General features: G+C 43.4%; 1 protein-coding gene across 1 annotated transcript in view; it reads right to left on the minus strand.

Annotated features, from left to right (window-relative positions):
• Positions 1-6,564: 6,564 nt before the first annotated feature.
• The window catches only part of RARRES1 (retinoic acid receptor responder 1), a 28,170-nt gene continuing 6,778 nt past the window's right edge, over positions 6,565-27,956 (minus strand). Inside the window, exons 2-6 of the mRNA XM_074298082.1 lie at positions 19,050-19,109; positions 17,647-17,821; positions 12,196-12,332; positions 7,397-7,459; positions 6,565-7,301 (exon numbers count right to left, since the gene is read on the minus strand). Coding sequence (XP_074154183.1) covers positions 7,167-7,301; positions 7,397-7,459; positions 12,196-12,332; positions 17,647-17,821; positions 19,050-19,109 — 570 coding nt within the window. The 3' untranslated portion in view covers positions 6,565-7,166. The remainder of the gene's footprint in view (positions 7,302-7,396; positions 7,460-12,195; positions 12,333-17,646; positions 17,822-19,049; positions 19,110-27,956) is intronic.

Below are 27,956 nucleotides of genomic sequence, written 5' to 3' on the forward strand. Positions count from 1 at the left end.
TATTTATTTGAGGGATTACCATATTGGACTGGTGGTCTTTTCTTACCAAAGGCTGTCAATGAGAGGGAAATCCTGATGTCTGCGTGCTCAGTGGACAAATGTTTGTGATTGTTGAAAGGGACAAAGGTGCTTTTTCAGGCTTGGATCCTTGCTTCAGGAAATGGATGTACTGGCCTGAATTTCTCGCTCTAAAGGGTTTAGGTCCCCATGTTTGTTGCTCTTGTGGCTCTCTCCAGCTCTGTCCGGTTTTAGGAGGGTAGAGGGCATTTTGCCAGGGCCTAACGTAAGGAGTATATGCCATCAAATGTTTGCTACCTAGATTAGTCAGAAGGTGCTCGGCAGCACCATGGACAGCTCCAGGCCCCACTCTGGTGCCTGAAAGGATGATTGGTTGGAGCTTGTGTTTATGAGCATTCTGGATGGCATCAGTAGCCTATAGTTCTAGACTATCTCGTGTAGCAGAAGAGTTTGTCTTGCCTTAGAACCCTTGGTTTCAGAGAGGCCTTTTATCCGGCTTTCTGAGCTGTCTTCCCTCTTACAAAGATGGTTTCTGTTTGCAAAAAATTTGAACAGTGGTCTGGAGGCTTGAAACCACTGTGGCATTTAGGAAAATTGGCATTTGGGGAGGGTGGGGAGAAATGAGAGAAAGGGGAGGAAGAGGCGGGTCATTCATCTCCACAGTTTGATTTAAACCAAGTTGGGAATACTGATCATTTCCTACAGAAACCACATGGCTATAGAAGACTTCCCATCTCTTTCTTGGGATGTTAAAAAAGCAAAACCCAGTAACTAAAGGACGACATTGGCTTCCTTGTGGTTTCTGGGAGCGTTCTCTTGCATGACTTTGCATTTTGAGTTGATAAAAGGAGATATTAGTTATGAAGGTGACTTAAGCCTTGCAAGTGTTGTTGTTACTGAACGTCCTTATGGACTGTGCTTTTGGATCAGCCATCTCTGCTCCAGCTGTCCAAGGCTTGTTCAGATTTTCAGGGAAGTGGGCAATAGGAATGAGTTAACTCAGGTGACTTTTCTTCTTACAGAAATGCTTACAGAAGTTTTGGGGGTTGGAAGGGATCCCAGGAATCATATAGTTGGACCCCTCTGCAATACCCTTGATGAGCATACTCACTACTCCATAAGGCAACTTATTCAACTTTTGGGCTGCCCCTCCCTCTCTCTATATATATGAAAAAATATATGTAATTATGTGCATAATTAAGGAAATTTTACTCCTCTCAAGCCAGAGTCTGCCATTGGTCCTAATTCTGTTTTCTCAGGTCAAGGAAAGCACCTGGTAGACCTGGAGCATTCCTCTAGCCTAAAGTGCTGCAGCAGATTCTCATGAAATGCTTTTCTTTTGCTTCCCCGTTCAGATCTTACATTCACTCTCGCAATAAAGGACTCTTAAAATGGGGCAGCCAAACCTACACACAGCACATCAGGTACAGGTTGACCAGGCCAGAGTACATTGCAACCAATGCTGCCTTTGTTTGGGGTGCTCTCATCCTCTAAATGAGCTTTTTTAGCCACCAGCTTAGAGTCTGAACTCTTGCACTTTACCCATGACTTCCATTCTGTACATTGGCATTTCTGTTCTTGAACCTAATTGTAAGATTTTAATAAGAAAATGTAACTGGGATAAAATAAATATAAATTTATCCCATCGTTCCTGCCTGTCAATCTTTGTTTCCATGTCACCGTCTTGTCCCTTAGCCCTCTCTCCCTCATAATAACTCCATTTTGGCTAACATGCCATCTATGGGATGGAATGGAAACACTAAACACCCACTGTGAGCCAAGTACTTGGTGACACAGACAGCTCTTCTGTCAAGAAATTCACATTTGGGGCAGTTAGGGGGCGCAGTGGATAGAGCACCAGCCCTGAATTCAGGAGGACCTAAGTTCAAATCTTACCTCAGACACTTAACACTTCTTAGCTGTGTGACCCTGGGCAAGTCACTTAACCCCAGCCTCAAAAAAAAAAAAAAAAAGTTCACATTTTAATGGGGAGAAGGAGGAGCCGGGGAAGGTCACACATAACAGAGGGTGCATATTGATGTTCATCTTACAGCAGACAGAAGGGCCAAGGAATTCTTTGACAGGGAATGTGGCAGGACAAATGGCAAAGGACTAGCAGACCTTGGGGAGCAGTGTTGAGTCAGATGATTTCCAACCTAGAGGATGAGGGATTCAAGGATTTGAGTAGAATGGGGCTCCGGAATACCTCCAACAGAGGAGGGCACATGGGAGCCAGCATCCATCCAAGAGTGAGTGTCAAATTTTTGTGCACAACCTGTATATATATATATACCTGCCCTACTCTAACGGCACCATAGTTACCAGTGTAATATCTCTGATATTATACTTTAACTATCATACTTTAATGGCCCCATAGCTACCAATGTAATATCTATCTCTGATATTATCATACCGACAGGCCGCTAGACAGGGAGGTCATCCTCAGCTTTTGCTAGAGTCCAAGCCCTTCCTGGCAGACTCCTTAGTTGTGGGCTGGACCCTCAAGGCTACATTTGATTTCTGAATCAGAACAGGCCTATGACTTCATTGACTTGGGGAACTCCTAGGGAGGAAGCTCTTTCTCTAGCTACCAAAGCAGCTTGGTATCACCTCATGTACTAAAAACCACCCACCAGCTCTCTCACGACTGGAGGAATAATTGGGACAGGCAAGTTATGGTGTTAATTATACTGTGACAAAGGAAAATCATTTTTTAATTCATTTATTATGAAGTGATGACAGATACTGGCACAAGAAAATAAGGACTGAACTTGGTCCCTTCCCATGGGAAGCTAAATGCTCTATTATTTATTTATGAACCCCAAGGCAATTTCCTAGTTAACCCTTAACTCTTGGGTTAGTATTTGGGCCCCCAACAGTAGCTTGGTACTTGGTCTTTTGCATCATACTAAACATTTAAATGATTCAACTTTTGAAAGTAGCCATAAGCTCCAATTCCCATTAGGTTCTGTAGCTGTCTTTGGTTTTCTGTATATTGAATGTTTGGCCCAAAGTCTAATAGCACCCTAAATGTGGATCAGAAATTTTCTTACATTTATTTAGAATTTTTCATTTTTTTCCCATAGAAACAATTTCACAGGTAATCTAGAGACAAGTTTCTTTAAACTCTGGGTTTGGGATTCCTACATGGAGTCACGTAACTAAAGGTGAGGGTCACGAAATTATGATTTATTATCAGTAAATGTTTGATTTGTATGACAATTTTGTATACATATATGCCTGAGGTGGCATAAACATTTTTCAGGGGAAAAGAGGTTTAAAGTTTAAGAAGCCCTGATCTAGAGCATACTTTTAGATGCAATTCTGCTAGGAAGAATTTAGGTAATTGAAACCACGTAGGAACGCCTGACTTTTTCTGCAAATTCCAAGGAAAAGAATAGATTCTACTTGCTGGGGAGAATTTTGTTATTTTGGGGTAGAAAGATTTTGCTTTATCCTGTTTTCAATTTTCTAAATTTCTAAATAAAGTTTCCTAATTTATGCAAGATATTCATAACTATGGTGAGAGAAATAATTATTTATTTTATATAACATTATTTATTCATTATATCCATTAGGACAATGGGATGATCCAAGTTTTTTTTTTTTCCCTTTTCTATTTCCTCATTCAGAAACTAGCTCCTGTCAGTCAAAGCAGCCTGGGAAGGACTGGGCTGATGATGAGATTGAGTTGGATCTTGGTGGGAGACCCCACCCAATTAAGAATGCTTGGTTCTGATTAAAGAGTCTTTACCCTTTATGGAGGTGGAATTTTTAAGATAACTCCCCCATAGTCCTACTCTGGGTGGAGAATAGATCCTTTAATCTGGATTCTCCAGAATATCCTATTAAAAGGATGAATTCTCCTATTCAACCAGACTGATGGATTTTTAAATGAGTTAAACATGAAAAATAATGAATTAGCCTAATAATGGACCTGAATTCAAATCCCAACTCTTGTAACTTACTTCCAATGTGAACTTGGGCCTCAGTTTTCTCATCATTTATAAAATGAAAGGATTGTACTTCTGAGGTCCCTTTCTGCTTTAAATCTGTAATTCTAAGAGGTAAAAACCTTACAAATTAATATAAACAGCTAGCTGAATGAAACTGGAAAAGAAAAGGCATTTTCCTGTAATTCTAAATAATTGACGTATCCAATCCATCTTCTAGCTACTCTTTGCTATATAGAGCAGAAAAAATGACATGATCTCCCGTTACTTTGGATGAGTCATCCTAAAAGAACACATATAATAAAGTATCTATTCAGTGAAATAAGATAAAAGGTCTAAAATGACCTTTCCGTTTCCAAGGGAGACATTTTTGAGAAAATCTTACATGCTAAATTGGTGCCCTTTCCTTTCCCTTCTGTGAATTGTATATTAATTTAAAAATAAAAATGTCACGATATTGGGTGCCACCATGTGTGTTCTTCCCTGATAACTTTTTTTTAAATAGCAAAATTCCTATTCTTAATTAGCTCACTGTATTTGCAAACCTCAAGTCTCAGAACCTCACAAAATAGTGGGAAGGACTTAATTGTCCACCTGGAGGTTAATAATCCAAATAAGCTTTTTTTTTTTTTTTTTTTTTTTCCCTTTCTTGGCTCAATATTAAGACTGAATGAAGATACGTGGCTCAGGCATCTGAAAAAAATCCCTTCTTTTGTGAGTGATCATGGGAAACTGGGTGTTAATCCCAGTAGTCAAAGCTGCTGAAAAATTTTAAGTCTTTTTTTCTGAAAATGTCACTCATTGTATTACTAAAATCATTGTACTGAGGAGCAGGTTGGAGCAGAAGTCATCCATTTTATTGTATTTCAAGAGTGTTTACTCTATGGAAGTTAATTTAGAAAGTGTGAAGTCATGGCTATGTCATTGGATATAAACTTAGGTCTATATATAATAAAGATCTAAATCTTGTCACCACACACTTGGACTATTGTGATGATCTGGTTGTTCTCACAGCCTCAAATGTGTTTCCAATCCACTTCATCCTTCAACTCAGCTATCAAATTGATCTTTTGAAAAGCCACATCTGGCCATGTCACCTCCTTACTCAATAAACTCCATTGGGTCTCCAGTACCTGCAGGATCATATTAAAAATCAGTTTGACATTCAAAGCTCTTTATAACCCCGTCTGTTCTCCCTTTCCATTCTTCTTCCATCGCATCCCACCTGCAGATACTCTGGGGTCCAATGACCTTGGTCTCTTTCCGTACCTGGAAACCAGATAGTCCGTCCCATAACTTCCTTTTAAATGCTCTTCTTCCTCATCTCTGCCTTCTGATTTCCCTGGTTTCTCTCAAATCCCACCTTTATGTGGGATTATTAACTCTACTATTTTCTCTCTGGGACTAATTTATTCTGCATCTCTTGTTTGTGAATGGAAGCCATTTGTGTGTTGTCTTTCCCATTAGACTCAGATGTTTTTGGTGAGCTGCCTTTCTTTCCTATCTAAGTCAATGTAAACAATTTAACTTAGAGGGAGGGGTGCTGGGCAGATAGATGTCTGGGTGTGGGATGTCAAGAAGGTGCGGGAGGAACCTGAGTCATTCATGGTGTTACTGATGGTCATATGACCTCAAGATACAGTGGAAAGAGCTCAGTTGATGTCCAAGGGTGTGTTCCTCTCTTGTGTGACTTTGGGCAGTCCCTTCTCTCTAATTCTAAGTATGGGACCCATGACCCTCCAGAATCTGATTACTGTAGGGTCTTAGGCAAACCACTTGCCCTCTGGGGGTCTGTCTCCTCATCTGTAGAATGAGATGGTCGGACTAAAAAACTTTGGCAGTCGTCCTTTGCCCCAGAACCAGCTCCAAGGCTTTAGGCAAGCGGTGCCGGCTGTTTTACCATTGCCCGTAAACAGGGAAATGTTCATTTTTTTGTCAGCTAGATAATGAGGCTGCTGCTTCGTCATTATTGGCCCGGGCAATTTGCTTAATACATTTCTGACATTGTCACTGACCTTCCATGACATGATACCAATTCTGAGCACCATCAGATAATGGGAACATCTATTTTCCATCCCTTTTGTTTCCTTCCACAGCCATTTTGGTCCTGCCCCTAGGAGGCACTCCATTGGATTCAATTATAACTTCCATTATGTGTTCTCCCGCTTGCTATTAAATTACTTAGGCTAAGGGGAAAAACCAGGGGTGCAAAGTCTTTTGTGAGTGAAAAACAGAAGGAAGCTTGATATACTGGAAATGTAATGCCAGAGAAACTGAGGCAAGATAGACAATTAGGGAAACTGAGTCAGGACAATAAAAGAGAACTGTGGCACAACAAAAAGAAGTCCTGAATTCAAATCCCATTTCAGATGCTTACTCCATTTGGGTGTCTGGGCAAGACTTACCTTTTCTGGGTTTCAGTTTCCTTGTTGGATAAATGAGAAAGTTGGACAAGGCAGCCTTTTTAACCCGTTCCTAAAGCCTTCCCCTAGACTTTGTTTCCCAATGCATGCTTTACAATCTCAGTTTTAAATTCACTCTCCATCCTTAGCAAACCTGCCAGTCAAGGCAAATGATGACAAAGCCAGTCGTCTTAATTAGAAATGTAATCATATTTATTTGACCACTGATTCTTGGGCTAAAGAAGAAATTTTTCTGCTAGAAACCTTAAAATTACAAACTTTATCTTAAATCAATAATAAAAATATTTATTTCCCTTTCAATTTGCTTTTATTCAAATATATTATCTTTACCTACTGGCACGGATGCGCTTGAGATTTGAGTGATATAAAATTGTCAGTTACAGTGTGAAAAATAATATTAGGGGCAAGCTTTTGAGAATAGCAAATTCAGAAGAGCATATTCTGGAAGCTGTTCATTTGTTCTGGATTTCTTGGTAGTATTTTAGGGATGAACCAGTCTTGACATTCAGGTGGCCCCAAAGTAGCTCCGAGTGAAGATAGGGAGCCCGTGAGTTATGGGAACCAGCCATGTGCTCCTAAAAGCTGATTAAAAAAAATAATGTGGGTTTTTCTGAGCATTGACTATTTCATCAGCGTTTTACCTACATCTCCAGAATACTTGCAGTTGATTCTAGTCATCTATGGTACCAGGTAGCAGCTGAAGCCATTGTGTATAATCATTTTCATTTGGTATAAGCATAATAAGGAGGCTTTTAGAAGTTACTATGCACTTTTACAGGGACCTCTCTGCCGAGCCTTCACTATTCCCAGAACCACTTTCTCCTGTCCCGGAATCTTGACAGTGATACTGTATTTTAGGGGTTTTTCCAGGATACCAGATCAGATGCATGTGGCAGGAAATGATATTCTAGAAAAGTCAGAATAGAAAGCACCATTACTGCATGTACAATGACCCCGAATGAACTCTATGCTTATTTACTAAGGGCTTGTGAGATCTCTCACCTGGGTCGAGAATTCGTGGAGCAGGACCGTATAGTGGAGAATGATAAAATCTTCTGCCGATATCTGGCAAAAGGGAAGGAGAATGAGCATGAGAAATACTTGGAATCGGTATCAGATCAAGTTAAATCAAATCAATCAAGCCAACAAATGTCTGTGATGTGCCAGATCTGGCTCTAAGTACTGAGCTGCAGAAGAGTTTCAATGGCTCGCTATTATTGCGATAATTAACTCCGATTTAAACCATCTCTATCTTGTATGCACATAGTTGTTCACATGCTATCTTCCCCAATGGGCTGGGACTTTGGAGAGGGCAGGGGTGATTTTTCCATGATTATTTTCAATTCTTAGTAAATGCTTGTTGATCGACATCAAGCTAGATAAACTCAGCATTTTTTTTTCTTTCCTTGGGGATGATGTTTTAGAATGAGATCTGGGAGGAGGACGTTTTCCATTTCCAGCTTGTAATGTGACTAAAACGTCGTCAGCAGTCGCTAAGACTCAAGAGTCGGTTGGTTGTGGTGGGATAATGACAATTGATTTGAGGTTTTTGAAAAGTTGTCTCCTGGTGCGAGAGGGATTAGGCTTCCTTCCTCTGGTTCCAAATGATAGAACTCAGAACCATGGATAGAAAGAAATAGATTAATAATAATAATAATAATGGCATTTATATAGTGTTTTAAGGTTTACAGAACGTTTTGTTTTATAAAACACTAGTATGTTAAGGTTTATAAAACACTTTAAATATTATCCCATTTTGTCCTCACAGCAATCTGGGTGATAGGATGCTATTATTACTCATATTTCACAGATGGGGAAACTGAGGCAGAAAGCGATTCAGTACCTGGGGTCACACAAGTAGTCATGGTTTGAAGGGTTTTAACTCGTCTTCCTGACTCCAGGTCCAGCAATTGATCTTGCCTGTGTTCTACCTAGCTGCCTAGCTAAGAACCTCTTAAAATTGCTATCCAATGTTAATCAAAAAAAAAAAAAAAAAAAAAAAAAAAAATAGAATGAATGCACTGCCTTAGGAGATAATGGGTTCTCCCATCATGGAAGTCATCGAAACCTAAAATTTCAAGTTGGGAGGGACCTCAGCAGCCATCCAGTCCAAGCCATGTAAAGAAGTCCCCCCAACTAATATGGCAAAGGAATGGTCATCTAGCTTCTGCTCGGTGGGCTCCACTGAGGAGGAGCTCACAGCTCCCAAGGCCGACTGGATGACCTCTTGTTAGATGTTGGGTAGGGGGGCTTCTTTTCCAGGGATGGGTCAGACTAGGTGGCTGTGCAGCCTCTCCTCTGAATTCCAACCCTTCTTATTCCATGGGCCAAGTTACTGAAGCTCAGTTTCCTCATCTGTAAAGTGAAGGAGTTGGGCTGTAAGATTTCTGTAGTCTCTTCCAAGCTCTAAATGCACAACCCTAAGTCACCAGGAGCCCAGCCTGGGGAAGATGGCAGATAAGAGCACCCAAGAGTCTAGATAATTCCCCATCCAGAGTTGGTAACTTTTTTCCATTCTTGGCAGCTTATCCCCCGAGAGACTGCTCTAGAACCAGCTGGCTGAAACACTGGCCCCTGTGGAGGGCTAGAGAAAACCCCTCCCTCCCCTTGATTCTCCAGAAGCTTTGCTGATTTCCAGTCCCATTTGGCCCTGATGATTCTGGGGTGATGAGATCACTTGGGTCTGAAGGAGACTGCTCTGTCCAGATCCCGATGCTTCTATTTATCCACCTCATCTCATTAGCTTGCTCTCTTTCTTTGCTGAACTTCTCAAAAGCTGACTGGTGTATGTCATCCTTTTCCTTCAGTAATTAAAAAAATCTGTTTTATTTTTAAATCTTGGATGACGTTCCCAGGACAATGGCTCCTAGTTCTGTCCTTCAGAAGAGTTGTCTTGGAGGCTGATTTTATGCTAAACAGAGACAGGGCTTGTGCTGAAGTCAGTGATGGGAATCTGGCCCCCCTGGATGAAATTGTTTACTTAAGACACATCAAACACATTAGGCGACTTTACCATTTCCCATTTCCAGCAATTTCCAGCATCCTCAGAGTTTCGAAACTTGTTCTTATAGTTATGGCCTTCCTCAATGAAGGCTTCTTGGTTGATTTCCTTGGAGAAATCTTTCCTGGTGGGATTCTGGGGCTTACACTTAGCTTACCATCTCTCACTCTCAACTAGATGAGATGGGCTGCAGTCTTTGCCAGTGGAGGGGGTATCACATAGATGGAAACCTAGGAAATCTCACTAGGCGTGGGCCTAGATCTGGTCCTTGGGCAAGGGCGGATGCTAGAATCCCTCTTGGCCTTTAGAATATACTTGTCCATGTTCCACATCATGGGCTCCTCTTTAAGTACTTTTACCTGGAGGAATCATCACAAGGTCTATTGGCCCAAGGTCTATTGGGTAAATCGGTGGGAATTCACTGTAATTATGATCCCTTGACAGAGGGGTTCAAAGTCTGGATTGCAAAGGCAGACCTGTAATGAATCCCAATGGCCGCCCATCCCAAGCCCCCCATTTTACTGATGAAGAGTTTGCCCCAAGTCCCACAGGCAGATGAGATCTAAAACCCAGTCTTCTGTTGCATTTTCTCTGGTTCTCTGACTGTTGACCCATTCTGTGTATCCATCTGTTGTCCCTGCTCTTGCTACATTATTGTTCCACTCTTTTTTCTGGCCATTTAAATATTGGAAACAGTACATACTAGAGAGATGCCCCTGGGGTGCCCCAGTAATATAAATAAGGAAGCCAACTTTGGGGGGCTAAACCTGTGATTTCATTAGGATGGGGAACATCCCAGCTAGGGATGATTCCACTGGCTTTTGCTTCTCCCCATTTTGTCTTTTTAATGAGATGGTGAGCCATGGCAGAGCTGGTCTGTGTTTGCTATCGGAGATGGGGCATGTCTGGTTTTCCCAAGGAAAACTTCCAGGAACAATTGTTTTCCTTAACGCCCTAAATGACTTCCATGTTCTATCTCCAGTTAATGAGGTTTTCTTTCTTTTTCTCTCCTTCCTTCCTTCCTTCCTTCCTTCCTTCCTTCCTTCCTTCCTTCCTTCCTTCCTTCCTTCCTTCCTTCCTTCCTTCCTTCCTTCCTTCCTTTCTGCTGAGGTAATTGGGGTTAAGTGACTTGCCCAGGATCACACAGCCAGGAAGTGTTAAGTGTCTGAGGCCACATTTGAACTCGGGTCCTCCTGACTTCAGGACTAGTGCTCTATCCACTGCGCCACCTAATTGCCCCATAATTCTTTTCTGAGGGCACTGAAGTATGTTTGTGAAAAACTTTAAGGGAGTCCTCCTGAATGGATCCATAAGGATTCATGAGAGGGAGGTAAGGGGGAGAGGGTGACAGGGAGCGGGGGGGGAGAACAGAATGACAGACCTTGGTGTGAAGGGCTGTGTGGATGATGACCCAGTGCTCCCTTTTTGACTTGCGTAAGAGGCCTAGGGCTCTGGCTCCTGTGCTCCCAATGGCACGAAACACCTTGATTTTTTTTTGTTTTCAGGACTCTCCCCAGCTGTTCCCCAAGTCCCAGGGGTGAGAGTGATGGAGGCTGGCAGGGAGCCAGCGGAAGCTCGGGTACATTTGTTGATCTGTAGCTTATGTTTTTATTTAAATCTCCATTACCCAAAGTTATGGATGTATCTCTGGCTCCATTTGTTTCCACGCTGATGGGCCTGGGATGCCGTAGTCTACTGCATCAAAAAGTCATTGGGAATTACCGGGCCTTGGAGGAGGGGCCCCTAGCCCCCACCCAGTCAGCTGGAATGGAGCCAGTTCTGGTTCCCACTTCCCGGTGGACCCTCCGGCCTGCTCAGGTCTGTATCGGCTCTTTCTCTCTGAGCACAGCTGCCCCCGACACTGAGCCAACTGGGCCTTGGGTGGGTTTGGGGGGAAAAGTCGGAGGAACCCCCACAGTGGCCCCAAGATCAGACTAAGGAAACACTATTATTCTAAATGAGTTTTTAAAAGGAAGCACAAGACTTTCCGCAAATGGGACAGTCCCCATTATCTCTTTAAAGATAACTCTTTAAAATCGGGGCTCTGGTAGGTTTTTACAGTTCTCCAGGGATAGTCCCTTAACCTCTTTGTGCCCCACCTCATATCCCAAGATTAAGCTCTGCACCTAGTCTGCTTAATTTACTGACTATGACTGTGGCCCAGAAGGGAGGGACCTGTTTTGATACAGAGAGCATTGGAGCAGATTGCAACCCATCTGGGCCTTGTCACTTGGCCTAGGTTCTTCCCCACAGAATCTGTTAGAGAACCTGATGGATGGATCTGTTTTTACCTTTCTGGTGGACTATCCATCTGATAGAAGAGAAGAGCTTTACAAGTTTAGAACCATAGGGATCATGTGGCCTAATCCCTTCATTTTGCAGATAAAGAAACTGAGGTCTGAAGAGGGTCCTGGACTATCAGGGCCACCTAGTTAAGAGGAGTCTGAGACACAGGAAGGGAATAATCCTTGTACTGGGGCTGTGGACCTTGTGACAGAGCATTCACTGATAATAAGCAGATGTCTTCAGAGGAGATAAGGTTGATTTTTACACAAATCATACCCACAGTTGAAAAATGAGTTTATCTTTAGCCAGAAGGGTATGTCCTGTGCCTTTTAGTCTTCTGAAAGGAAACTACAATCTTGGCCAAGCTATCGAAAGTTCTTATCTAGATTCTGGAAACCCCCTAACATGGCAAGTTATGCCAAGAGGGCCAGAGTGCATTCTGGGTCCCGCTCCTTCCTTCATGGGGCAGAGCCATTCTTTAATGTAGATTTTTTTTTTTTCCTATATTGCTTACCCATTTCTTTATATCAGTGATCTGCTGCACATAATAGTATAATGATGACGACGTCTTCTCCCACATCAGGAAGGAGTTCCCGATCATGGCTAATTCCCACAGGGGCTGTAGAGATGGGTCCACGTCTCCATGCTTGTCTGAGAAGAAGGAAGGAAGAAAAGATGTGTTAGTTTAGTGGAGAGAAATTTCAGGGCTAAACTGAGGACCCGCGCTGTGAAAGGCAAGGCTTCAGGAACTGGTCATGGGACATCTTCCTGTTTGGTCTCTGCTTCTCTGAAAACTTTCCTGCTGCTTCTTGCCACTCTGGAGAAGCCAGTTATAAAACACCCAGGGAACCCCGAGTCTCTGCGCTCCGTAGTGCAAAAGCAGAACAATGGCGTCAAGGAATGAACCTTCAGAAAGTGAGAAGTGACTTCCTTTTCATTTTGTGCTCCTGGGGATTGAGGAAGAGAAGGGAACGCATCCCAGGTCCTCAGTTGGTCCTGTCCGTGGAATTCCAAAAGAGACCCTACCTACCTCCTAAAGGGAAGGAGTCAGAGAGAGGGGCAAGTGCCAGAAAACCTATGGATGATCCTTCCTCTCTACTGGACGTGACTTAGAAACTCCAGGAGACTGCCAGCGATTACACTCTGGAGCATGGAAGAGACCCAGGAGTGGAGCCTTGTGGGGGATCCAGAGTGATGGGCTAGCCAATGAGTAACGAGTAATGGCTTGTGCTCCATCCTCCCTGCAGGGATGAGAATGGGGGCCAGCGGTCTTGTTCTTCTAAAACTCCTCTGCTCTGGATGGGTAGAGTTTGCCTTAGTGGGGGAGCATGCCATCCCAAGGGAGGTGCTCTACTATGGTCCTAAGACTTTTGGGAGCTAATCCTCCCACTGAAAATAAGAGGAAGTACCTTTTTTCACTGGGCATGTGCAAAGCCAAGCATCCAATGGGAAGAACTCACAGAGCCTACACTCCTGGAATAAGGAGATGGATTGTTACCCACCCAGACTAAGGGTCTGATAATCAACTTTCTGATTATCACAGAGAGCTTGGCAATTTCCTTAGGTTCCTTCCAGTGGAGAGAGAAACTTTTTGCCTGACCAGTGAGTTGCCATGGTGGAATAGAATCAAGCGAGGGTCCAGCAGCACCCCTGGTGGAGCAAAGAACTTCGAGCATGCTTCATGGCATGTGGAATACAATGGAATACAACGCTCCATGTTGGAGGGGGATGGGGTCTGGAGCTGGGTGAGATTTTGGGGGCTGGGAGTCCACTCTGATGCTAGTTGTACACCTGGTTAATCGCCTCATCTTTCTCAACATCTGTTCCCTCATTCATAAACTGGAGATTACAGTGACTGTAATATCTTCCTTCAGGATTAAGGACCAATGAATTAATATATGCAGAATACTTTCTCTCTCTCTCTCTCTTTTTTTTCTGCTGAGGCAATTGGAATTAAGTGACTTGTCCAGGGTCACCCAGCCAGGAAGTGTTGAATGTCTGTCTGAGTGCCCTATTCACTGGCCACCCAGCTGTGCCTTCAGGGCACTTTTTTTTTTTTTTCCTGAGGCTGGGGTCAAGTGACTTGCCCAGGGTCACACAGCCAGGAAGTGTTAAGTGTCTGAGATCAGATTTGAACTCAGGCCCTCCTGAATTCAGGGCTGGTGCTGTATCCATTGCGCCACCTAGCTGCCCCTTCAGGGCACTTTCTAAATGGCACTTATCAATACTGTTACTTGATGAGATAATAGTGATAAAGGATTTTTCGGGTTTTAAAACACTATGAAAACTATAAAATTCAAAGGTCTGCTTACAACGCTTCCCAGGACCCTGCGTGACCACATTCTCTCATTTGTCTGGGGTCTCTGTCCAATCTCAGGATGCTCTGGGTGTCTGCTGTGGCTGAGTCACAGGGTTTGACTCCAGACTGGGAGATGGAAAAAGCCTCATCAGCCGGGTCCTTCCACGTGCCATCTGCTTACATTCCTGAGTTAACAAGTCGTGTTTGTGTGTGATCATACAAAATAAAATGGTGACTGCTAAAAAGAATCATTTCTTAGCAAATGAGCCTCCTGCACGAAACTCGTCTGGCATAAATCCCACTCTGTGCTGGCCCGTGTTGGACTCTTACTGGAGATAATGGGAGAAGAGTGAAAACAATTTGTGATTTGGGGAAGAAAAAGGGCTGAGAATAAGGCATATCACAGGCCACGGATGTTTTCTTCCTATTCTCCATCAGCAGGTGTGCCTCCAAATTTTTCAGATTCAAAAATAATTCCCCAGTGTCTCCAAACTGAGCTATTGAGCCGGTTTAATGCTAATCAAGTTTTTTTCCATCCCAATTTGCCTTTTAATTGTCCAAATCTACCAGGTTATTTCCTATTTCCCCACTTCCAGCATGTTAGCTACAGGGATAAATGGGAAATTATAGCTGCTCCTGCAGATGTTCCCATAGAAAGTGAGTCCAGATGTTCAGTTATTTCTCACAAAGGTATTAATCAGTATTTCAAAGGTGGATTTGTCATTCGTTGCTACCATGATGCCTGAACAGCTGGAGAGCTAAACTCAAAGAACATTAGATAGAGCAAAAGACACCGGCTGGAACATTGAGATATAAACACATTTATATAGCAGAATAAAGCCTTCTTCACAAATTCATTTTCATCAGTTTCCCTCTTGATGCCCCATTATGGACACCTGCAAATCTCCATTTGGTTTAAATTTAGATTTAACAAACATTTATTAAGTGTTTTCTATATGTTAAGTGCTTTATGTATGTATGTGTGTGTATATATATGTGTGTGTGTGTGTGTATAGTATAAATATGTATATATATTGTATGTATATATATACATACATATAAATAGAAGTATATTTTATATATATGTATATATATATATATGTACAGACACACATATATGTATATTTAAAATTTCATCTAATCCTTACCACAACAAGGTAGGTATTATTATGATCTTCATTTCACAGATGAGGAAACTGAGGCAGAAGTTCAATGATTTGCCCAGGTCACACCTAAGTACCTGAAATTGGATTTGAATTCAGGTCTTCCTGACTCCAAGTTCACAACTTAGTGCCCTGCATCCTTCAGCTGCCTTATTTTTTAATTTTTTTTTTCCCCTCCTCACCTTGTTTCATCTTACACTGTTCTTATATTCTTAAAATATCTGTCAGCTAGATATCTGACACTTTGGAAGGCAAATTGATTCATGGGAAGTTGGACTGATGGCAGGGTTCTGATGTAGAAGAACCTTCTAGAGAGCATCACACATCACTGGGGATAGAGACTAGACCTGTGATTTCACTGACATATGGAACTCTTAGGTAAGGAAATTCCCTTTACCAATGTAGGTAGGTACTTTCCCTGCAGCCCATAGTCTTGGAAATTTGGGTTGGACACTGAAAAGGGAAGGGTCTAGTCCTGACTTACCCTGCCAGTCCCAGTCAGAAATAGGCCTTGAATCTGGATTTTTTTTTTTTTTTTTTTGGCTCCAAGGACATTGTATTGAATTGTTTCTTATACCTCACAGGATTAACCCAAAATTAAACAGGACAGGACTTCAACCAATTCAACACAAAGGTATAGTCCAATGCTTTCTCTATGCTACAAGGGCATTCTAAGCTATGAATCATTAAATTTCTATAGCACCTCAAAGGTTTGAAAAGATGGGTAGTTTTAAGTATTATTTCTCCCATTTTATAGCTGTAGAAACTGAGGCTAACAGCTACTAATGAAGAAATTTAGAATGTGTTAATTATCATAATAAAAAGGGGAAATTCCAGCAGAGAGCAAAATCAATTCTAAATTCTCTTAGAAAAATTCTTCCTAAAAATATTTTAGGGGAAAAAATTTTCTGTTACAGTCTTTTAAATTGTGGCAGCACAGTTCTGGATCCAGAATTGTGATAACTTGAGTTCCAATCCTGTTTCTGACACTGATGGTCTGTGTGTTAATGTACTAACTTTTAACCTCTCTGAACTGGTTTTCCATCTCTGTTGAATGGGGAATGATAATAGTCTCTACTTCTCAGGGTTGTTGTGAGGTTCTCATGCAATAATATATAAAAGGGACTTTATAAATGTCAAAGTGACATATGAAAATCTGTTATTATTATCATTGTTGTCAATGCACAAAGTAACCAGGGTTGCTTTGTTATGAGCCTACATAGTATGAGTGAAATGATCAGTTATTTCCAGGGACAGCTCAATCTCAAATTCACTTTATCTATTACAATATCCTCTAATTGTAATTCAAATGATTGATTTTCTGTTGTTTTGTTTGTTTGTTTGTTTTTTAAGTTGAATATCCAATTCTTTGGTCTATCCTTTCTCTTTCTCACTTTTGTTGGTAAAAGTGCTAGGAGATAAAAATTTTCCCTTAAGCATTGCTTTGACTGCATCACCAGAATTCTAAAATGTTGTCTCATTGTTATCAGAATGAAATTATCTGTTGTTTTTATGGTTTGTTCTTTGATTTACCAATTCTTTAAGTTATTTAGTCACCAATTAATTTTTAGTCCTTTCTTCAGTGGTCTTTAATTTAGTATCTTTTTTGCTGCATTATAGTCAATAAAAGATGTATTTAGTATTTCTGTTTCTTTGCATTGGTTTTGTGGTTTAATATAGAGTCTATTTTTATAAAGATGCCTCACATAGCTTAAAATATACATATATGTGTGTGTGAATTTTATTTGTATGCATATATATGCATACATATATAGCTATGTACACACATGCACACACAAACATTCTTTTCTATTCCTCTGTAGCAGTCACCAGAAATCCACTATCTCTAAAATTTTTGAAACTTCTATTCGGGCCTTTAAATGCTTTTTTTATTGTTGCATTTGTCTATATCTGATAAGAGCATATTGAGGTGTCCTCCACTATTCTAGTTTTACTTTGTATTTTATCTTGTATTTCATTTAGCTATTCCTTTAATTACTATTGTACTTAGTAATATAGTACATAGTGACAAATAGTTAGATAGAAATATCATTATAATTCAGATTGGAGTACTACTAATAAACCTGTAATTGGATCATAAGAATTAGATTCCTTGAAGAGTAATCCAAATCAAAATTTGCCACTAGCATCTTTTGAAATGTCAATTGGCACAAAGTAAGGGAGAATTTCCTTTGGATATTTTGGAAGTGATGCTATTGCTTGGAAACCAATTGTTTCTGTTCCTAACCCTCTCCACACAGACGGCCTTCTTCTGAAAGAGGATAGTGGTCATGTGTCAAGAATGAACAGCCAGGCAGGGACAAGTAACTTTTAAGTCTAATGCAAGCAATCAAGTGCTCAAGATCTTGTCCCTGTTCTCCACCTGCCTGCAAACTGCAGCTTCAGAAAAATATTTTGGATTGTTCCCCTGCTCCATCCTTCAGTTCAGTGGCCACAGAAACTACCAGATACTCTGGATGTTTCAATGGATGCTGGCACATACCTGGGATCTTGGTTCCCAAAGGGGGTATCTCCTGCTGTTTTATTTGCTTGTACACTTTGTAATCCTCTTGCTCTCTTTCCTTCTTGTCTAGGAGTTGCGTGCAGGTTACGTTGACAGTGGGTCCGAATTTATTATTCTTGAACACCACTCGGGCAGAGCATGTGCCTAGTTGCAACTTTGATTGGGGAAAGACATACACACATACAGAGACAGAGAGGTGTTAGGATTCTTACAACGTGCTAAGTCAGTTGTCTAATTTAGCATGGTACTTAACAGTTCTCTAGTTCAGAGTTCACACCTTTAAAAGAGCATATAAAAGGACGCCCACTAGAGGCTCCAGGAGATTCAGAGGTAGGATTTAGTCGGGGAGATTCACAAGTCTAAAGGACAAGCCCACTCATGAACTTTGGGAGATTCACAACTAGGATTGACTTCTGGGTCCCACAATCCCACTCTCAGAGGCAGAGTCAAGATTTATTCCAACTTCCACCTTTGTGCTGGCTGGAGACACTCGGACAAGAGCTCTCGGGAACCAAGGAGAGAGAGAGGTCTCTATTAAAGCTAAGTGGGCCAAAGGAAAAGATTCAGGATTTTGAAGGACACAATAAAGGATCCGGACTTTAACTCTTGGCTACATTTTGGGATTATTGAACTGAACTGAAACTAAGGCTGCCTCCAGAAACTCCCCAAGAAATCTGTTCACAGAGAATGTTGTAATTTAGAGAAGAGAACATTACAGAGAGGGAGGAAGGAGAGAGAGAGGGGGAGGGAGGGAGGGTTAGAGACCGAAACAGAGAAATAGACAAGGAGACACAGAGAGGCAGAGAGAGACAGAAACACAGACACAGAATGAGAGTCAGCAAGTGGGGGAAGCCCAAGAGGCGGTCACCGGGGAGCAGGACATGGCCTGGGACCCTCTGGAAGAGCCTGGCTTTGAGTCGTCTGGCTGGGCGAGGAGATCTCTTCTGGAGGGATCAATAACCTCTGGCGCGCTCATGTGTATTGGGGCCACTTTTTGTGGGGATTATAGAGGTTGAGATGGGAGGGACCTTAGTGGGTCTGGCAGTGTCCTCAGGAGGCACCTAGTCTACCCTCCGGAGGATAAGTGACTGAGCCAGCTCCATAAAGTTGCTGAGGACTCCAACTCCAACACGGGAAACCTCACCCGGCCCGGACATGGAAAGGATTGACAGATTGATAGCTCTTTCTCGATTCTGTGGAGTTGGAGTCCAGGTCTTCTGGGTCCAAGCCCTAGTTCTAGTGGGAGCCTGGCCCCGTATGTTTCATGGTCTCCGTTCCACCTTGCCAGCCCCCTTGGGTCCTCTCCTGCTTCCAAGGACTTTCCATGACCCTCTCCCCTCAGGCTCCCTTCTCTCAGGCCCATCACTGGGAATCCAACCCACCTTGGTCCTGTAGCTTTCTACAGAAAACTCCACTTTGAATGTCTTTGAGTTCTCACCGAGCTGAAACAGAGAAAGGAAAGGTTAGTCCAGGATATGCCGTCCGGCCTGCACACACAGGCAGGCGCCCTTCGCCCACCGTCCCGGACGTTAGCCATCCCGGCGCCTGACCGGCCTGTGTTTGACAGCATGGGATCTCTGTAGGTATTTGCTCTGTCATTGGGCAGGATTTATCTAGGCGGGCAATGAGCTGGTGCAGGGGACCAGCGGGGCCTGGAGTCAGGAGGACCTGGCCCCGATCCTTTCCAGCCGGCGATCTCAGGGAGCCCGCTCTCTCTGATTCCCGTACAATAAGCTGGAGAAGGAAATGGCAAAGCACACCAGTGTCCTGGCCAAGAAAGCCTCGAATGGGATCAACGGGTGGCAGACATGGCTGAAAATGGCCGGACTTCTGCTTTAGTGTAATATTTACTTGTCTCTGTGTAAACAGAGATTCTTCACAAATAAGGAAGGTTTCATTCCTTCGTGCCAAGCACAGTGCCTAGCATGCAGTAGACGCCTAATGTTTCCAAACCAAGGCTTGCTCAGTTGACTGACAGGAGTGACTCCACCACTGTCCTTGTCAGAGACCTTGCTGGAGGCAGGGGAGTGACTGTTGGGTGGGATTCCAGCCCTCACCAGGAGGTGGACATGCAGGTGGCTCTGTTCTATGCCTCCAGTCAGCGGGCACCGGGCTGGGCATAGACAGGTGCCATCAGAAGCAAACTCAGCTGGCAGAAAGTCGGCCACCCCTCGTCAAGGTGAATTGTGCAGGGAAGTTGGAGATTACTTGGGATGGGACCCACTTGGTTCTGGCTGGACCAATCAATCAATCGGCAAGCATTGATTGAGCACCACTGAGTACCCAGCATTGAGAATAGAAATATAAACATGAAACTTAAACCCAATACAATTGGGGGCAGGGTAAGACCCCTGGGTCTGCAGTTTGTGGGTGCACACCCGGCTGCCACTGCATCACTGCTGGGAGGCAGCAGCTGGCCAAGTTCCAGTGCGTCTTCATAGAGCTGTTTTATTGGCTGCTTCGGTCTTTGGGGCGCTGTTTTCTTAAAGGCCTTTTCCTAGGTCCTCCGTCCTATGGGAGATGAGACTTTCTTCTGCCATTGCCCTCAATGTCTGACCAGCCCCTTCAGAGATAAGCCCTGAGGCAATCACTCGGTCAGAGGATGGGAGATAGGACCCCTGTGTCTTTCTAGGGAGGGGTGTTAGCGCCCGCCCCCCCAGGACAGAGTCCCCAGGCGCCGGCTCCTAAGGTGCAGGCGCTCTGCAGTGCCATCTGGCGTCTTATTGGGGCTGGAATGTCTTCAATTTGCCGCAGGGCTCTGCTTCAGAATTCTTGGAGAAAAGGACTGGATTTGCATTGTGTAATGGGCAGTGTCCCCCGGAACCTCTGTATCACCTCATTGCTGAAAAGAGCCACATCCATCATAGTTGATCATCACATCATCTTGTTGCCATGGACAACGATCTCCTGGTCCTCCTCTTTTCACTCAGCATCAGTTCATGTCAGTCTCTCCAGGCCTTTCTGAAATCCTCCTGCTGGTCGTTTCCTCTAGAACAATAATGTTCCATCACATTCACATACCACCATTTATTCAGCCGCCGGCTGATGGGCGTTCGCTCAGTTTCCAGTTCCTTTGGGCCGCCACAAACATTTTTGTGAATGGGATGATGTTTGTCTCAGTCCCTGACAAATAGAAAACGTTTAATAAACGACGGTTGTTGCTGTTTGTCCCCCGTTGTTGAAGAGGATGAATGGCACCGGGAGGGCGACATCTTGTAGATGCATTGGATCGAGGCGCGGGAGGCCTGTGCCAACTCACCAGGCTCCCTCTCTCCTCCAGAGCCAGATAGAGGTCGCGATGGCCGGGGATGGCTCTGGATAATAGATGATTATTGATTGAAATGGAACAGGGAGAGAAGAGAAGCTGGAGTCCAATAGAAAGCTATTGTGTAATGGGTCAGTAAGTGGAAAGTGACAGAGCCTTGTAAGGGGCGGGGCGCTCCAGGAGTGGATGGTGTGAGTTATGCTGAGGAAGGGGGACTTGGGGAAGCATGAGTTCCAACTGAGAATACGAAGAACATTAGACGTCACCTTCAATTTACAGATGTAGAAACAGTGTGAATGGGAGAGGGAGAGCTATGAAAAGGTTAAGGGCTCCTCTCCTCACCCCCAACTCTATTCCAGATCCATGCATGGAGCCCACAGGTCCTGCCACAGACACGTAGGAGCTGTGGACAAGTGGCTACCTCAAGCTATAGAAATGCTAGTTTTCATTATGAGCTCTTCAGCTTGGTCCGACTCGCTGGAGCTGCCCTTTGCTGCTGTACCCTTGGGAAATTCGGGATCACTCCTCACTATCGTCACAGAAACACACAAAGAAAAACAAGGAAATAGAAACGGAAAGAGCCAAGGGCAGGGTCATCTGTGCAACCCGGGGAACTTGCTAAAGAATTGGGATATTTTGAGCACAATATTGACTGGTTTCAAAAGTGGGCATTTAAAAAATTCATTTATCTGATGAATCATTCAAAATGATGAAAGCATGAAATCAGTAGAACAGCATCACTACCTTAAGGACCCTATTGCCAGAGGACTCTGATTTCTGTGGTAGGAGATCACTGGAATCATGCAGTGTAGTATATTCTTATCTCCAGACAGATGCTGCTGCCTGAAGCTCATCTGTTGAAAGGACACACTCTTGTTCCAAAGGAAAACATTGCTCATCTTGGACTCCGTCCCATCTTCCCTTGGTTGCTAAGGACTGATTTCTTTAACCAGATTTTAGAACTTTAAAAATTCATATAAAAATTACTCTTTCTATCCTTGGCTGTTTTGTATTTAGAATTCATAGACGCCAATCTCTTCCAATTAGAGGAGAGAATCATCTTCTCCTAAGGTTGGTTTTGTAGAATTGGAGCCATTTGGAGGAATTGGGTTTGAGATGATGTAGAGAAACCATTCCCAAAGTGTGATCTGAGGATGCCTGAGACCTTGCCAGGAAATGTATAAGGTCAAAACGATTTTACTTTAATCCTAAGCTGTTTTAATTTCTTTTTTTTTAATGTAGCTTTTTAATTTTTCCAAGTATATGAAAAGATAGTTTTTAGCATTCATCTTTGCAAAACTTTGTGTATTTTCCTCTCTCTCTCTCTCTTCTCCCCCCTTCCCTTTCCATAGATAGCAAGCAATCTGATATAGGTTAAACACATTCAATTCTTCGAAATGTATTTCTATATTCATATGCTGTGCAAGAAAAATCAGATCAAAAGGTAAAAGAAGAAAAACATGAGAAGAAAAAAAAAAAGCAAACAAACAACAAATTTAAAAAAAGGTGAAAATACCATACTTTGATCTACATTCAGTCTTCTCTCGCTGGATGCAGATGGCTCTCTCCATCAGAAATCTAAAATTGCCTTGAATCACCTCATTATTGAAAAGAGCTAAGTCACTGATATTTTCATTTCTAATATGGTAAATATAAACCTCCATGAAAGAAAGCTTTTTTTGTGAAGGGTCCCATAATTTTTAACTAAGACTAAAACATGTGAAGTCTGACCATGGAAACTGCCCGGTTTTCACCACAAAAGTTCCACTATAAGCCCTTGACCAGGACTCTGGGTCCCCTTTTATTTATCTCAAGCACAAGGGTTGGACTTGACCACTGCCAAAGCCTCATTTTCAACTGTGTGATTTAGTTGCTTTGTCTAGGTCTTGGCTACTGAGCCCTACTCCGGAAAATTATTCCTGATGATCAAAATCATACACCCACACTATAAAATATATGGATAGAGCTTTGGCCCTAGAGTCAGGAAAAGTTTAGACACTTCTTAGCTGCGTGATCACTGCAAGACACTTCACCCTGTTTTCCTCAGTTCCCTCATCTGTAAAATGAGCTGGAGAAGGAAACGGCAAACCCTCCAGGATCTTTGTGAAGAACCCCAATCGGAGTTGGACATGACTGAAATGGATGGATAGCAACAACAAAATATCTTGTACATATACACATATATTCTACTCGGTATGGGCTAGAGCGTCCGACCTCCAGGATCCTTTTTCACTATTAAGATCTGTGATTCTGAATGGAAAGGGGCGTCTCCCCCATTAAAACACCCCCAGTTGATTAAAAATGTGGATGATAGATATTTTTGTGTGAGTTATTGCTATGGGTACTCCCTCATTTGATACAGATGGCAACCCCTCCATTTGTTAGTGACCATTTCAGCACATGTTGGGGCCAAAATCAATTATTACGTAAGAGCTGACCTTCTGGGCTCTACACTTTCTTAGGAAAATTGACACAGAGCCAGTCAATAGGCAGTACTCAAAGCCATCCCTTTAGGACGTATAGTGAATGAGTCAGGAAGACCCCAGTCCAAATCCCGTCACAGACACTTAGGAGCTATGCAATTTTGGGTAAGTTACTTAACCTCTCTCATTCTCAGTCTCCTTATCTGTAGAATAGGATAATAATGTTTGTTGTGAGGATGTAATGAGACCAAATATGCAAAGTGCTTTGTGAACCTTACCATCTAAAACTATAAACATACTAGCTCTCTCATTATGAGCTATCATTCAACTTGGTCCATCTAGCTGGAGCTGGCTGAGCAATACGGGGTCACCGCTACGCTAGTCCCGGAGAAGGGGATGGACATTTTTGAGTCCTCCCAGAAAGTAGTGGCTGGTTAGAGTTAGCTTGGCCAGCAAGCTTGAAACTGGCAGAGCCATTCTGTTTTCTCTGCTGCCTCAATTCCATCCCAGCTGTTCATTCATTCAGTAAATAAACCTTATTTGGAACCGGGTTTTTTAGGGCACTTTTTTGGTCACGTATTAGGGTTAAGTGACTTGCCAGTGTCTGAGACTGGATTTGAAGTCCTCCTGACTTCAGGGCCAGTGCTCTAACCACTGTGCTATCTATGAGCAGTTTTTTTTTTTTTAATGACTTTTTACTTTTCCAATTCCTCATTTTTGTATATATTCCTTCCCTCTCTTTCACAAAAAATTTTTTTAAAATGGAAGAGGAAAAAAAGCAGGTCATCAAACCCAACCAAGACACCAACCAAGTCTGGCAATGAATCCCATGAGCCAGGGGTCTGCGAGACTCCTCGGGTTCCTGTGCCAGAAACCTCCAAAAGCCAGCCCAAGACATCCTCTAGTGGCAGCTCTGGCCTAGCAGCCGCCTCTCCACCGCCAAGCCCACAGAGCTCAGGCACAGGCAGAAACTCGGAGTGCATCCTTTATCAGCACATTTTTAAGAAGGCGGATTCTAGGGGAGAAAATCCAGCCGACTCCAACCAACAGAGATTCTTCCCATAGGTATTTCAGGGAGAAATACTGCGTGGAACCTTTCACTGGGGTTATGACATAGGGATGGGAGTCGGGAAGAGGGGTTCAAGCCCTGCCTTTCACAGTGACCAATGAGCAGAGCCTTCCCCCCACCCCCCACCCGTGACATGAGGAACCAGACAAGACTTCACCAGGGAGGTAACTCCTTGCTGGGACCCCAAGGAGGAGCTTCCGCAGGTAAGGAACAGTCACTGAAAACATGGCGGAGAGTAGAAATGTAGGAGATGATGCTGGAAGCCACAGTTCGTATCTGTCTGCGTGTACCTGTGCTAAGTGTGCATGGGCAGTTTATGTGCACATGTACGTACATTTTGTGCGTTATTCTATGATGGCCAACAACTGCTTCTGGCCGTCTCCACCTCTTCCCCAAAGGACCTGGGAGACATTTTGCCTTCTCCTGGCTACAAGCAGGCCCCTGCTACTTATGGATCACCCACCCAGGCCTTCATCTCCTCTCCCTCTTCAGCACCCCTTTGTGTGTTGTCTTGATGAGGGTTGTGCTCCCTTTAAGAAACTAACCCTTTCAGATTGATTTATTCCTTTCTGATTCCCAGCCCCTCCTGGCTGATGCATTATCAATTCAGGAAGCTAGGACTGTTTTATTCACAAATCCTGTCAAAAGCACCCTTTTGAATTCCAATAGCCCCGTTAGCTAAATCTCTCATTATAAAAGAGCCCACCTGGAGCCCTCTCTTTGCAGCCTTACACATGGCATGCCAAGGGTCTCTGTCCACTGGAATCCTATTTCCAGTGCCCTTTTATCTCCACCTTCACCTTTTACTCACAAGACTTTACTTCCAAACCCCATGATAAACCTCCTTTATCAATCTAGGTTTTCGGGTCGGTAAATTCCTTTACAGGGGCCTCAGCACCACCACCAGAACTCATTTAACGCTGCATCCTTGTGCCGAATCCAAAGGGGTTGCAGGGGAGCGCCATTTGACTCCCTGTACCTCGAACCTGCCACTAGACCTCAATTAAACCAAATTTTATCCTAAACCTCATCAGTCTTGCCCTGTTAGAACATAAGAATCCTTGAGGGCAGGAGCTATCTTGCTTTCTTGGGATTTGTATCCCTACTGCTTAGCTCAACACCTGGCACATAGTAGGTGTTTAATATGCTTTGAGATTTTATTTCATTTCATTCTTATACCAGGAGAGCCCAGCAGATAATATTACACCCAAATTAAGAATGAAAATACTCATGAGGTCTTCAATGTTAGGTGTGGGAAGCAGAATTGATAAGAATTAATCCCGGAGGAAGGCCGGGAGAAGAGAGATCAGTTTAGCTCTGTGGTCCCACCCTCTGGGGAGGTGGTTCAGTCTGAAATCCAAATCACATCAGACCCCTGAGACCCACCCTCTGTAGTGGTTTCCAACAGTCATGTCCCTGAGGTTAAATTTTCCCTACAAAATCTACAACCCATGTACTTCCCAACCCCACTTCTCCCCCTCACAGCTAACTTTTAGGGTATTAAGTCCCTTTCAGGATTTAGCCTGCCAGCCAAGGACATCCCCAACCTCACGGGCGCTCCCTTTCTACTGGTAATTGTGTGTTCCACTGAGGAACTGGTCTTTCACCCGCCCTCCCACTCTATTTCATATTTTCCATTCCTGGTGCCCACCGTGTCCCTTCATTTCGTCCATAAACTCTTCCTTATGTAACTCCAACTTTTGGTGCTTACTGTCATCGGAGGTCTTCGTCAGCCACAAGGCTCTAAAGAATCTGATTTCTCATGGCTATGTGGCTATTTAAGTATGAAATGCTGGGCTTGAACCCCATTTTCTTCAGACTCCCATGTCTCTAGTGCTTGACCCCTTACTCCAGGCTGCCAAGACATCTTTGATGTGGTCACACTGTGTTCCAGCTTCCTGTCATCTCCGTTGTGATAAGCTCACTGGCTAAGTCTTTGTTCAAGCAGCTGGTAAATATATATATATATATATATATATTAGGGAAAACTCAATTAACAAGTGTTGATCGGGCACTTTGGTTCTCTGTTTTTTGAAGTTTCCAGGGATAAAGAGAAACATCCGACAAGGTCCCTGCTTAGGAGAGAAAGAACTTGGGAGAAATTAGACTAACCTCTCTCATTCTGTGACTTTCCACTACCCACTCCGGGGTTAGGATTCTGGCTCAAAAAATAGAGGAGAAACATAGAGAAATGTCAAACAGCAGGGGAGTCAAGATGGCATTTTACTTCAAAATGTCATGGAAAAGAGCCTCCGCCATCAGTTTCCCAGAATTACTTATGGCTCTTATTATGATCATCTGTCTGCCTGTGTCCTGGAGGAAATGCTGAGTGGGAGCCTGGCTTTGTGGGTGGCCTCTGCCCAAAGGTAGATTATTCAGGGAAGAGTTTACAGAAAAAGCGAAGGGATACAGTGGGCACCAGGAATGGAAAATGTGAAATCCAGCGGGGGGCTATGTGAAAGACAAGTTCCTCAGTGGAACTCACAATCAGCCATCCAGGCACTCCTGTCCCATACAGGGAAGTTCTGGGCTATGGCACGACCTCGAGGCTATCCCATCATAGGAGATGGTGGCGCAAGGACATCCAAGGCTGACGAGTCTAGAGGCTGGATAATTGTTCTAAAGAGGGGGCTAGATTGGGGTCAGGGAAACATTGCTGGAGAGAGACAGACCACGAAGAGGGAGATGGGGGCAGCAGAGAGGATCAATTCATGATTAACACCGGTCTTTTAAAACTAGTTATCTGTTCTAAAAGCACCGGGTGAATGGGAAGCATCAAGACTCAAGGCGGGTCCACATAATAGTCCCAAACTCAGGGGCTGAATGAACTTTTTAATAACCCAAAAATGGTTCCTGTTGTCAGGTTGCTGTGCAGAGAAATGGCGGGGCACGTTTCCTCCCATGGCAAAACGTTTTCTGTCCCAACAAGACTGGACTGCAAAGCCAGTTCCTAAAGCCGGCCCTTGTTAGTCCATCTGCTTCCGATTAGCTGGGTCAGGAATGGCGCTGGGAAGCCAAGGTCAGTGCAAGGCATCCGTGTCCTGGAGCTCTTCTGGAGACCAGGCTGGGATTAAGTTTCAGCTCAGCTCCTTATTGCCAGCCTGACTTTGTTATTACTATATTAGTATCACTATTTTAGTATCTATCTGTATAGATATAGATATATAGTACTACGATGTAGTATTACTACATATTTAGTCCATATTACTGACCGCAGGTGGCTGCAGCAGTGAGCCTCAGTTTCCCCATCTGTAAAACAAAGTCGACAGCCTCTCTGCACTTCTAAATCCCGGCCCCTGTGGTTGGAAGAGACGGCTGGACTGGCATGGGGAAGGTCGGAAGACTGGGAGATGAGGGGCATTTCATGGGAGAGCTGCTGACGTTCTGGACGTCTCCGTTTTGATAAAATGGAGCTAAAACACCTCCCTTCTACACTAGTAGTGAAACTTAAGGTAACAAAAATATTTGAAAGAGTCTCTAAACATCGGTCATTATGATCACTGATGACAAAACACCGATCGGGGCCATCTTT

The sequence above is a fragment of the Sminthopsis crassicaudata genome, chromosome 3, assembly GCF_048593235.1.
Source record: "Sminthopsis crassicaudata isolate SCR6 chromosome 3, ASM4859323v1, whole genome shotgun sequence".
In the NCBI taxonomy this organism is placed as follows: domain Eukaryota; kingdom Metazoa; phylum Chordata; class Mammalia; order Dasyuromorphia; family Dasyuridae; genus Sminthopsis; species Sminthopsis crassicaudata.